Source organism: Saimiri boliviensis, chromosome 5, assembly GCF_048565385.1.
Source record: "Saimiri boliviensis isolate mSaiBol1 chromosome 5, mSaiBol1.pri, whole genome shotgun sequence".
Lineage (NCBI taxonomy): Eukaryota > Metazoa > Chordata > Mammalia > Primates > Cebidae > Saimiri > Saimiri boliviensis.
In genome coordinates this window covers 24,891,747-24,905,617 of record NC_133453.1, presented here as the reverse complement: position 1 = coordinate 24,905,617, position 13,871 = coordinate 24,891,747, and the positions used below count along the sequence as shown (strand labels likewise).

General features: G+C 39.2%; 1 protein-coding gene across 1 annotated transcript in view; it reads left to right on the top strand.

The window, feature by feature from the left end:
- Positions 1 to 13,594, top strand: part of XRCC5 (X-ray repair cross complementing 5) — a 100,494-nt gene extending 86,900 nt beyond the window's left edge. Inside the window, exons 18-21 of the mRNA XM_010336352.3 lie at positions 199 to 295; positions 2,989 to 3,056; positions 12,494 to 12,568; positions 13,356 to 13,594. Coding sequence (XP_010334654.1) covers positions 199 to 295; positions 2,989 to 3,056; positions 12,494 to 12,568; positions 13,356 to 13,370 — 255 coding nt within the window. The 3' untranslated portion in view covers positions 13,371 to 13,594. The remainder of the gene's footprint in view (positions 1 to 198; positions 296 to 2,988; positions 3,057 to 12,493; positions 12,569 to 13,355) is intronic.
- Positions 13,595 to 13,871: the final 277 nt, after the last annotated feature.

Sequence of the window (13,871 nt, the reverse complement as noted above, 5' to 3'; positions counted from 1 at the left end):
GATGGAAGGGTTTCTCGTCCCCAGTGAACACACCTCAGTTTGGAATGCCAGCTTCCCATGTACCAAAGAAGAACATTTTATTTTTTGTAATGAAGACCGTGATTCAGAATATACAGTACTTTGTTTGGTCTGGGGCTGAATTTTGTTTTTGTATTTGCTCTGACTTGCCGCCTCCTCTACCCCAACTTGCTACCACAGTTTTCAGAAGAGCAGCGCTTTAACAACTTCCTGAAAGCCCTTCGAGAGAAAGTGGAAAGTAAACAATTAAATCATTTCTGGGAAATTGTTGTTCAGGGTAAGTTGCTGTTTTTTTCTAAATATACATATAAATTCTAAATATAAACTATATTGTGTAATGAGTTATGTGGGGAACGTGATGACTTTCTGTGTGGCTTTGGGAAATGCTTAGTTTTCAGTGAACTGAATCTCCCTTAATAAGTATAAATACAAAGTGATAAATAATAAATAAACATGTAAGTTCCATCTTAGACTCTACACAGCATGACCTGTTTCAGGACTGTGCCTGTTTGTTGAATGGGCAGCTGTGTGGGCAAACATTGCCCTCTTTCTCAGATTCTTAGGCCATTTCAATCCTGCTGGATCCACAACCCTTTGGTTGACCTCACCCAGATTTTATCTCCCTGCCACTTTTCAGTTAGTGTTCTTGGACTTTCCATTTCAGCAGACCAGCATCTTCTTGCACCAAAGCCATTCAGTTCCTCACTTGTTCACAGCAACCAATGCAAATTAAACTCAGAAAGAAGACAGCACACATTCTTTCAATGTTAGGCTTGATCTTTGCTTTTTTTCATGGCCTTTTGCTTCCCTCCACCCCCCATTTTTAAACATGACCTGATTTTCTTTTAGAACCCAAGTATAAGATACTACTTGTTTAAAATACATACTCATGGACACAGGGAAGGGAGCATCACACACTGGGGTCTGTTGGGGGGAAATCGGGGAGGGACAGCAGGGGGTGGGGAGTTGGGGAGGGATAGCATGGGGAGAAATGCCAGATACAAGTGATGGGGAGGAAGGCAGCAAATCACACTGCCACGTGTGTACCTATGCAACTAATCTTGCCTGTTCTTCACATGTACCCCAAAACCTAAAATGCAATAAAAAAATCAATAAAATACATACTATGAAAATGATGATGTTTACAAGTCAGAGAAACTTTTCACTTAAACAGTAGGGATGCAACATTTGTTTTAGTCTGTCTTTCTGTGCAAATTCTGTATAAAAAGAGTGCATACCTATCTATCCACCTTCTAATGGGCAACTCTTCATCACACAGGTAACCGTTTTCCTGACAGTTATTTTTTCAGCCCTTTAATTTGCACACTTGGGGAAAAAAAGCAATTGGAATGGGTGGTGAGTGGGGCTTACTCAAATCACTTTTGTGTCTCTGCTGTTGACCCTGTAAATGAAGGAGATTGGTTTTGGTATTTATTGAATGCCTACAACCTATTATTTGCTGAAAAGAAACTTACAGGACATATGCAAAATCCGTAGTTTTTGATAGCTTATATGCTACTGAGAGAATACAAATGACCAAGGCCATTCATAGGTACAAATGGATGTTAAATACATGTGCCTTTTGGACAGTATATCATATATCAGCCATTTGAGGTAGGAAAATGTCTTAGGAAGAAGAGCAAACTAAAAAGTAGATTTTCTGTCCTTGATTTGCTCTTACTGAGCTGAAACTGACAAACTGTGCTAAATGATAGATATGCCCCTTGGTGAAGACCATATTATATATTTTTTTTTTTTTTGGAGACGGAGTTTCACTCTTGTTACCCAGGCTGGAGTGCAATGGCGCGATCTCGGCTCACCGCAACCTCCGCCTCCTGGGTTCAGGCAATTCTCCTGCCTCAGCCTCCTGAGTAGCTGGGATTACAGGCACGCACCACCATGTCCAGCTAATTTTTTGTATTTTTAGTAGAGACGGGGTTTCACCATGTTGACCAGGATGGTCTCGATCTCTCGACCTCGTGATCCACCCGCCTCAGCCTCCCAAAGTGCTGGGATTACAGGCTTGAGCCACCGCGCCCGGCGAAGACCATATTTTCTTCCTCCCTAGTCCTCTGGCCACTCTTATGAATAGCCAGTAACATGGCTATGAGACAAACTGTATACATAGTCTCATATTGGGCACCTGATAGCTTGGACAAAAGCATACAGTCATCCAATTACCATTTATTTATTGCGCTTCTGCGGTGTGCTACAGTAAGTCCTCTTTTAATGTTGTCCATAGGTTCTTGAAAACCGTGACTTAAAGCAAAATGACACATAATAAAACCATTTTTTCTCATCCATGTTATAATGAAACAACATTGTTTAAGGAACTACTTTTGTTTCTCTTAAAGTCACAGTTTCCAACATCCTATTGATGATAGTTAAGTAAGGACATAATATATATTGAGGGGAATATAAAGATGTATAAGACTGAGTGTCTGCCCTTGAGAAAATACAGTCTTAGAGAGAACATGTGTATAAATAGTTGCACAAGTTAGGACAAGAGCCATTCCAAAGAAATAAACAAAGTGATCTGAGGATTCTAAAGAAGGGGAGACTAGAGTTGAACAAGAAAGGGTTCATGGAACACGTGGCATTTGACATGTGGCCTTTATTGCTTATTACACAAGCAAAAACTGGAGAAAAGATAATTGAAGGTGGTCAATGTTAATTAGTTGCCTTTAGTTTTATATTTTTTGTAGAACAGAACACCTTTATAGTTTTAAAAATCTCCAGCACAGGCAGGGCACAGTGGTGCATACCTGTAATCCCAGCACTTTGGGAGTTCAAGACGAGAGGATCACTTGAGCCCAGGAAATTGAGATCAGCCTGGGCAACATAGTGGGACCCTGTGTCTATAAAAAAAGAAATCTCCAGCTCAAAGGCGGGAGAAGGTGTGGCAGAAAGGAAAATGGGACTGGAGTTGATTCTTTGTGTTTAGATTTTACTCTGTGTATTACTTTTTAGATGGAATTACTCTGATCACCAAAGAGGAAGCATCTGGAAGTTCTGTCACAGCTGAGGAAGCCAAAAAGGTATTGAGGGGTAACTCTGTGTTTAGTTGAATAATTTTAGTGGAATTTATTTTCTTGATGCCCTCAAAGTAAAATTTTATAGGTAACTAAATTGATGTACTCACCACAGCATCCTCATAGGAGAAATTATAATCTTAGTCAGTTTTTTGTAGGCTGTGGTTATATTTCTAGAACTTAACCTATAATCCCCCAGCTTTAGAACCTCTAGAGCGTGCTGTTGAACACCGTAGTGCACAAACTTCGCCTCGGCCTTAGTAAAGGCTATGAAATCCACAGTGATTTCCACCCTGACCATATATCATTAGTCACGTGGGAGCTTACTTTTTTTTGTTTCTGTTTTTGTTTTATTAATACTGATTAAAGATCAGAATTACACTAGAGATTCTGTTAGTCTGAGATGGGTCTTGGGCACAGTTGGTTGGTTTATATTTTAAAACCTCTCAGATGATTGTGTTGTGTATTCTAGCATAAGGGACATCCAGGTATTTTCAGTAAAAGACCTCATGTATGCAATGCTCATGAGCTTTTTATTCACACAGTTTGTTGGGCCTAGGTCTCCTTCTTTGGTGTGTATTGAATATGATTGAGCCACGAGTCAAATACATATGGTTATTTAGTTCATTCATTCTTCATTGTACCTCTAGGTTGTGATGAAATTTTAATGAATTAAATTGAATAGCTCAAAAGTATATACTTCATAACATTCAATTTCAGTTACAGTCACTGACTGATAGAGTTTTGCTGTCCCCTGGCAGTTCTCAGTTACTAAGCTTCTACAATATGCTAGGCCCTGTGCTGGATGATACAACAGCACCCCTTCCCTGTAGAAGCTCAGGCAGTTAAAATGGAGCATAGGGAAGCAACAGAGACTCAGAAAATAACTATACACACCAAGGGAGAGCTTGGTCTGGTGCTGGTGAACAGGAATCTGTTAGGGAAGTGACAGGCACAAAACTGGAAATGTTAATCAGATGGCTAAATTAGGGCCAAAATTTAAGTATCTTTAATTTTCAACTCAAGAAAGGCATTTGGCAGAAACCATAGTATGGTTTGGAAGAGAAATTAAAATATACAAGAATTTTTATTAAGCACTTTGCCTAGCAAAAGTTTTTGTTAAAAAACAGGCCATCCCTACTTTCAGGGAATAAGATCTTGGAATTTTTGAAGCATACTGTGAGGTGGTGATTATCATCTCAAAAGGGTTTTCATGGTGTCTGTACTATCTTCTTCCACAGTCAGTACTGAGTACCATGGGCTTGAGTATGCCATTTAACCGTTTGGTTTTATTTCTGTTTGTCACTTTATACAATGTTTGATAATATCTCCCCCTTGAACTGGGCTGTCAGTCAAGGTTCTCCAGAGAAACAGAACCAAGAGAACATACATGTGTACATGTTTGTGTATGCACATACACACACACATATATTTATATATATATGTAAAGAGATATTTTTTGGCTGACTTTAAGAAACTGGCTTATGTGATTGTGGGGGTTGGCAGGTCTGAAATTTGTTGAACAGGCTAACAGGCTGGAAACTCAGGCAGGATTTCTATGTTACAGTCCTGAAGCAGAAACCTCAGCGTTTGCTCTTAAGGCCTTCACTTGATTGGATGTGACCTACAAACATTATTGCGATTAATCTTTGCTTAAAGTCAGCTGATTGTAGATGTTAATCACATCTACGAAATACCTTCACAGCAACATCTAGTGTAGTGTTTGATGGAACAAACTGGGAACCATAGCCCAGCCATGCTGACCTGTAATACTAATTGTTGCATGGGGTGAAGACCTATCAATCAGTTTTTGCTAAACAAGTAAATCAGGAAAGATAATTTTTATCATTATTACATTAAGAAAATCTGTTATCCAGGTGAGAGTTGAGTACATATTAAGAGTTTTTAGAAGAAGTGAGGAGCCGTGATCTAGAAAATCGCATGTTTCCTCCAAGCAGCACATCTTAACCAAAGATGTTCCAGCTAAATGAACCCAGAATGTTAGACAGGAAAGAAATCTGAAAACGGATGATGTGCTTGCAAATTATGCAAGGCTTGTTCTGTAATGCAAATGTGTTGTCTTCTTTGAAATGTAAAGGCACTGAGCCTAAACATGAGGAATTTTAATGTCTGGTGATTGAGCTATAGAGAGAAATTTCAGTTAATGACCAGGTATAAGATGGTATCATTAGATAATTCTGATGTCACTAGAACTGATATCAGTTGTAGTTTAAGACAACTCTCAAAACTTCACCATTTTTGAATAGAGAAAACATCACAAAAGCCCAGTGGAGAGAATCTCTTCTACTTCAGCCACTGGTTGCCTGGCTCAGACTGGCGTCATCTTCCTTTTAGAGCATAGTGTTTCCAGAGTCAAGGCACAGTGAGTGTGCTTCCAGTACTACCAGCAAAACAGAACTTCACTGTCATGGCAGATAAGAAATTGGAAATTCAACAAAAATGGATTGCGTACCAGCTCTATGCTACGCACTTTGATATATATTCTTATAGCCTCCAAAAAAAGTACGTTGCACATTAACCTAGCAGATGCTATTTCATGCCTAGAAAATGCCGTTTCCTTTTTTTTTTTTCCCACATTTATCAGTGCTTTAGCCTATATAGTATGTATACCAGATATCTGTATAACACGTTGACTTCTAAAGAATCATTCCCATTGTATGGTGTTTACTTAGAACACTAAATACATCATATCTAGATAATGGTAGAAAATAACTGTAGTAGAATTTTACTTGTATCCAATTCCAGAACCAAAGAGCCCAGTAGTATCTCTATGATCCTCACATTGATCTGCTAAGAATTGGCAAGAGCAGGAACTACCATCCCTGTTACCACTGGGAAGCCAGACCCCAGAAAGGTTAAGTGGAGTTATACTCAGAGCTCACAGAGGCAGCAAGAGGATTAAAACGCACATTCCTATGCACCACACCAGACCTTCGTTTTCAAGTGGATTAAGTTTTATAAATGGAATCTTGGACCAGCCATATCTAAAATACAGTAGTCCCTGTCTGCTTCATCTCAACAAATGACTCTCTTTTTTTTTTTTTTTTTTGAGACGGAGTTTCGCTCGTTACCCAGGCTGGAGTGCGATGGCACGATCTCAGCTCACTGCAACCTCCGCCTCCTGGGTTCAGGCAATTCTCCTGCCTCAGCCTCCTAAGTAGCTGGGATTACAGGCACGCGCCACCATGCCCAGCTAATGTTTTGTGTTTTTAATAGAGACAGGGTTTCACCATGTTGGCAAGGATGGTCTCGATCTCTTGACCTTGTGATCCACCCGCCTCGGCCTCCCAAAGTGCTGGGATTACAGGCGTGAGCCACCACACCCAGCTCAACAAACGACTTTCTGGCCTACAGCCAGGTAGTGGTTAGAATAACCTGGAAAGTAGAGCCTGTAATTTTGATTCACTTTCAATATACACTATACTACGTTTGTACCTCATTAGTATAGTGGTGAGTATCCCCACCTGTCACTATATCACGTCTGACTGTGAGATTATGCTTGTGTGTCTGCTTTAATATCACATGAACCCTTTATTTTGTTTTCCAGAATGAAAACTTGATCCTTTGTATTACAAATGCTTTTATTTATTTATTTATTTATTTTATTTTATTTTATTTTATTTATTTATTTTTGAGACAGAGTCTCACTTTGTCACCCAGGCTTGAGTGCAGTGGCATGATCTCAGCTCACTGCAACCTCTGCCTCCTGGGTTCAAGCAGTTCTCATGCCTTAGCCTCCTGAGTAGCTGGGATTATAAGTGTGCACTACCCCATCGGCTAATTTTTGTATTTTTAGTAGAGATGGGGTTTTACCATAGTGGCCAGGCTGTTCTCAAACTCCTGACCTCAGGTGATCCACCCAAAGTGCTGGGATTATAGGTGTGAGTCACCATGCCCAGCCTGAAAATATTTTTAAATGGCATCTGTTGACTTTTGGAGAGAAGTGTAGAAGGGGAGTGTACATGTAGATGATAATCGGGAGAATTGCAGAAGATGATTCTGGCTCAAGGAAGCTGCTTCTTTGTGGTTTTAATAGAAGAGATGTGCTTTAGCTATTTCTCTTAGCCAAGTGAGAGAAGTATAATCTCTTTGACCATGCACTGAAATATTCCTTTATATTGCCTTCAAGTGTTCAGTTTGGTCACTTCCCAAATAATCATTTAGGGAAACTTGACTATAATCAGTGAGGTTAAAGAACAATCCTTATAGTCCGTTTAAATTCTTTTGATGTATTTTCTGTACGTTATTTAAAGTTAGCAAGCTGTCATATTCTTGCTATTAAATGTTGACATTTGAAAGGAAATAATTATCCAGGGATGTTCATTTTAAATGAAAATTAAATTATAACTTTACACTTGTATAACATCTTCAGAAGAGCTGTTTTCCTCCAGTGTGTTCTAGAAATATATGGATTGTATGATTCTTTGAGAAATAGAAGTAAGTCAGCTCTGCTATAGAAGTAGAAAGTTTTTCCATGACATAAGTTTAGACAGTCACTTTCTTTTAAGTTTCCTGGTACCTCTCATTTCATTTTGAAACCTAGGAATAAGTATTGTCATTCTTTAATGTTCATTTTTATTATCATTGTAAACTTTCACTTTTTCTGTTTCTGGTTTGTTTGCTTAGATATGCCATTAGCAGTTGATGTTTGGTAGAATCTTTGTGTAGTCTTCATGTGCCCTTCATCTGTCACTTCTCACTGCACGGCTCTGTAGTGGGTAGAAGAGGTAAAGTGTTGTGTCTGAGAACTCACAGCAAGTCACTGGCCAGGAGTCTAGTTCTAGCACTGTCCTAGTCCTTTATTTTTCTTCCTTCATATTGAGAATGCAGTGAGGAAAGAGGATTTATCCCCATGGCTTTGGGATCATTATTATTATTATTTTTTTTTTTTACCAGATTCCAAGAGGCTGAGCTATGTCTAAACAATCATTTGATATAAGCTCTATGAAAAAAAAATCATTTTAGCACTTCTTTTTCTTGTAACTGCCTAATTTATCCTTCTTTATTATTGACATTTATTGATTTTCCACCTTAGTATCACAGACATTTAGAGATTAGCAGTGTGATCGTTTTGCCAACACCCCATTTAGAGAGGTAGTTTTCTGGCTCAGTGCCCAGCAAGCTAGTGGCCAGCGGACTTGACTGGAATCCAGACCCCCACATTCCCACTGTAGTCACCTTATCACTACACCATGGTCCAACTCTCCATGCCTTCACCTTATTGTGCCACTAACCATATCTACCTAGAGAAAGGATGCTCATGCTCCCTCTTTCAAGAGTACATCCAGTTCTGTGTGTGAGAGTGCACAGTAATTCTCCAAAGCTTAGTGAAGGATTCAAGACAAAGGTGTTAGGAATCAATGCTTCAGAGCAGTTTTCTGAAACTGCTGGCCCTGTTGGACCCTGTGACATTTTTTCTTTGCTCTTTGCTGTTTCCATTTTTCTGCCTTAATTCTCTGGTGTAGTTTACTAGTACACGAAAAGCAATAATGAAAATATCACGGTGTTACCCAATATTTAGTTAGGGCTTGATACATTTAAGATACAACTTTAAATTTTTTATTTAGGTTGAACATTTGTACAGTAAATGCACATATCTTAACTATGCAACTTGATGAATTCTTAAACATTTATTTACCTGGGTGCTTACCACCCAGATCAAAAGAATAGAACATTTCCATCACCTCATAAGGCTCCCTGGTAGCTTCGCAGTCAGAGGCCCCCATCCCTTGAGGTAACTACTATTCTGACTTCTGTCACTTGAGAGTGGTCTTGCCTGTTTTTGATCTTCATATAATTGGAATCATGCCTTTTTTGATTCATCCGATTATGTGATTATAGCTGTGTAGTGTCTCTTTTACGATTTTATCACAATTTATTCATTCGTTCTCCTAATGATGAACATTTGCTTGTTTGTCCTTTAGCAATTAGGAATAAAGATGCTGTGTACATTCTTGTACCTATCACTTGGTGGACATATATTAAGTGTATTCCTAGGAATTAGAACATAAAATTTACACTACCATAAAGAATTTTTGCATACTTCTTTCATCTGATAGTCACCACAGCCCATAAGATAGGTATGATAAGCAGTCGTATTCACATTTTATTTTTGAGGGAAATAGTTATGAAAAGGTCAGGTGGCTTGCCTAGGGTTCCTGGGAAACTGACAGGGTTATGGTTGTGTTCTCCATACTAGGCTGTAGGATTTCTCTTTTGCACCATATTGGCATTTATAGCATTGAGTAAACTACAAGTGACATTAATGAAACCCAAATATATGTCTTTTTAGGCAAAGTACATGCAAACTGACTTTTGTTCTTTTTGATGCTTTTTACACGTCTGGATTGTGAGTGATGCTTTGGAATCACCTGATGGTATTGGAAACAACCTATTGGAAGTCATGTGTTTTTACTTTGGAGGTCAATAAGGGTCTGAGCACGAGATGATAGTTTTTAGTCTTATGGATGGATAAGACTGGCAGTTTCTATGTAGAGGTTATAGATTTCATTTCTCTGTTTGTAGCCAGGATTATATTTCAGTGTACTTGAAAAGTAGTAGGTTATCCATTTCATAAAGTTCTCCAAATAAGGATGGTAGTTTGAGGAAGAAAGGAATATGTCACACAGATGCCCTTTCTATTTAGTCTCTACTTTCTCAGCATATTGCAGAGAGAAAGAACACACTAGAAAAGATGAAAATTGACTCCTACCTCTTTCTGTAGAAGAGATTCGGAGAATATCTTGCTTTTATTGAGAAAGCAGGCCAGTCATTGAGTTCTCTGCTCTATCTTGCTTCCCTGCCACTGCGCGGGCTGGAAGTACTTGCAGTTAGAAACACTGATTATGAGGAGTGATATGTGGAAGAGATCAGCCTTGCCCGGGGCATTGAGAAGGATAATGGATGGCAGCCCAGCTTTTAAACATAGTTTGCTTACACAGAAATGTGAAGCAGATCTGTCAGGAAAATCAGTTGCAGATAATACTTAGCACTTGATGAAAATGTAGGTTTTTTACTGCTGTTCCTTTCTTCCTAGGAATTTGGCCTAGTCTCAGAGATTTGCTAATTTGTGCTTAAGAGTATATATACTGTGGTCATACTGTGCCAACAGTCCTGTCTTAACTTATCCTTTAATTGCAGTGTCAAGGGGGCTTTGCAGGTTGGGAGGGAGTGGGAATTTGAGATTTTAGAGGCTGAGTGCCAAAACACATCAGGGATTTTCCAGATTCATCAGTAAGTCCTTGACCAAGGGGTCATAAAAGATGGAGTAGGCTATAGAACCATTGAGCCCATGGAGTTTCTCAGATGTTTGGAAGATACTGGTCATTTGTGCCCGCACAGAGATTTATGGCAAGATGCAGCTCTACTTTTTATTCTCTTGCCCCAACTGGATAAATCTTACCCTGTAACCATATAGTCCTGATAGCAGGAAAATCACTCAGGGGTGAATGATAATGAGTCAGAGAGGAAAGGGTACAACATAAAAAGTATGGTGATAATCTGGAAAACCCCAAATACCAATTTGAGAATCTAGGATAGAGCACAGTTTATATAACCTTAATCCATAAATTATATGCTGGCAAATGTATGTTTCTTAATTCATTTACCTGTATTTGGCTCTCAGATAATCTTTATTCATAATCACTGAGAAAAAATAGAATTAATGAAGCAGAAGCTTCATTACAATTCTGTTACAGATTGCCTGCCCCCATTGCTGGGATTTTCTGTCTCTTGTACCATTGATTCTCAGTTTTGCACATGGTCCATCCAGTTTAGGGTCAAAAAAGGGCTATGGAAAGATCCATGAATGACCTTAAGAGAAGATAAATTCCTTATTTGCTCAGTCAGAAAAGAAGTTAATGTATAGTAAGGTGGTTCTAACTGAGGGGGAAAAAAAAGTCCAGGAGAGTGGTTGAGTCAACAGACAATTGTGTCCATGGTGCTGATGAAGGCAGTGCCTCACAGGCAGACACGGCCTGCCTATGCTGTTACCACTTTGTTACTTGGGTGTGTTTTTGTATACGAGGAATGGAAGGACAGGCAGAGCTTGCTTGCTTCTGAAACTTGGGACGTGCAGCCTAATATTTCATGGTCGACTTTAGTTTGACTTTTCTAAGAGACATATTTTAGGTCTTAGGTTTCAGAGGTCAGGATTGTGTCCATGGTACCATAAATAACAGGAATGTAGCAAATGGCAGTTCTTACCACTTTTTCCGTGTTGAGAAAATGAGGAAAGTATAACTATACTTTTTCCTCTTGGGTGGAAGCAACTGCAAGAGAGCATGAGTGCTGGGAGGCTCGCTCACTGCATGCATGCTCCATGCACACTCACCCTGAGGAGTGCCAGAGGGAGGCATGCCTTTAGGGGCCAGTCAGTTGTGGCACCATAAATGACTCTGTTTACAGTTTCTGTGGCCCCCCAAAGGAAAAGTGTAAGTGTCCCACCTTCCACTGCCCCCTCTAAAACACTCACTCCTATAGGCAGGTATGCTACCAGAAGATTCCCTTCTCATGTTCAGATAGATAGACATTGCTAGAACCCAGCTCTTAGAGGCAGTTGCCACATGCCTTGAAGGAAAAGGCTCCTCACTGCTATCCCTTGGAGGGACAGGATGGAAAAAGAGTGTTCAGATAATTTTCAAGGGCACTTACCTCACTACCCTTTTAAAATCTGAGTGTCATTCCTAAATCCTCACATACTTCACTTCCTGGACTTTGCCTTTATATGTATGCCTTTCAGAAGCACTACATCTAGAACAGTGATGCTGAACAGTTTTCTCATCCATTTGTTTGAAAAAAGTCTGTTTTCAAACAATTTCTAACACAAACTGAAAGATTTCCATAAAAGGAATCAAACTTCTAAGCTCACTCATTTTTGCATTTCATATTTCTTAAAAGAAGTCACCATTTTACTGCTTTTGTCCACAGTGGAATTTAAGAACAGATTATTCGAATCTATTTTTTCCCCGATTCTTTATCATTGAACTTGAGATTATTCTAATCTTGACTTGATTCTTATGCTCCTTTCAAAAGAGCATACTAATTTGGGATGGTTGGTGATTTTCTTAACCTTAGCAAGCCAACTAATTTCCTGTGGAAGCAGAACTGGAAACAGCAGGTGTCCACCATGCTGATACAGGACCTTACACAGTCACTGTCTTGACAAGTCATGTCATTTTCTCCCTCTTCATCAGTACTTTCTCTGGTGACAAGTTAGTATGGACCACTTGAACTTCAAAACTGGGCCTCTCACCCAAAGCCAAACGAAGGAGCCAGGATGATGTTTCTTTTGAGTCATTTGCAGTGAGACTTTGCTAAGCAGGCTGCCTTAGGTTTTTCTGTGGCAATGCTAATAGATTGATCCCTCCTTCAAAGGGGCTAAAATATCATTTTGATAATGATAACTGATTTTCTATTTACAGTTTCTGGCCCCTAAAGAAAAACCAAGTGAAGACACAGCAGCCGCATTTGAAGAAGGTGGTGACGTGGAAGATTTAGTAAGTACTTTTAATATGTACCTGGTGTTCTGTGATTGAAATTGCCTGAGTTATAAATACAGCCACAAAGGCTGATTATCATAGACTTGTTGCTTTGTGTTTTAATTTCCAATACACTAGAAGCTCCCAACACTATTATTTATTGCCATTATAAATTTAATCAGATAGGTAGTTTCATATTGGAAATTGCTGTGTTCCATGGTGTTAGCTATATTGTTCATTCAGATTAATCCTCTTTTGAAGGGCTGAAAAAGAGCTAGGGAGGCTATTCCATTAGTAGCAAAATGTTATAATTCACTGAAATTGCTCTTAACGAAAAATAAGTAATACAACATGCAATTTGTGTGGATTGACAAATAAAAACAGCCTTTAAAAAGGCTACTTCTTAAATGTTCTCAATTAATTTAATGTAAACAAAATAGATGGATAGGCATTTGAGGATTTCTGGACCCCATTACACCATGTTGTTGATGCCTGGGAAGCTGCATAAATGTTGGCCTTTGTATCTGTCTTCAGTTTGGAAACTTCCCAACTTTAAGCTTCACATGACAACTGTCCCACAAAAGTGATATACTATGACGTCAACCTTTTTTAGACACGTTCTCAGTACTAAGATGAGTGGATACTTGGATGTTTGACTCCTAAAATAGTGAGTGGTGAATAAGTGTGCAGGTACATGAATGCCTTCCAATGTAGAGAGTCATTTTCATTAAACCCTCTCTCACTAGAGAAGCAGTGGTATGGCATTGGCCTGGTTCCTTTCTAAGTGTGTTGTTCTTGTTTACAGTTGGACATGATATAGGTCGTGGATGTGTGGGGAATCTAAGAGAGCTGCCATCGCTGTGATGCTAGAAGTTCTAATAAAACAACTTGGAGGCGGCCATTCAAGGGGAGCCAGAAGCTCTGGAGAAATTCTCAGCCGGTTACCCGGAGGCAGATCACCTAATTCTCTCTGGAATGAATACACACATATATATTACAAGAGATAATTTAGACCCCATACAAGTTTATAAAGAGTCACTGTTATTTTCTGGTTGGCGTATTATTTCTTCTGTGGTCTTTACTGATCTTTGTATATTATATACATGCTTTGAAGTTTCTGGAAAGTAGACCTCTTCTTGACCTAGTATGTTGGTGACAGTTGCAGCCCTTGTGATGTGATTAGTGTCTCATCTGGAACCATGGCATAGTTATTGGTGAGTTTCTTAACCCTTTCCAGAGTCCTTTGTTCCTCCAATAGCAGTCACAACTTACATTGAGCAAGCAATAGCATTTGCTTCCTCTCAACAAGCAGTTGGGTTAG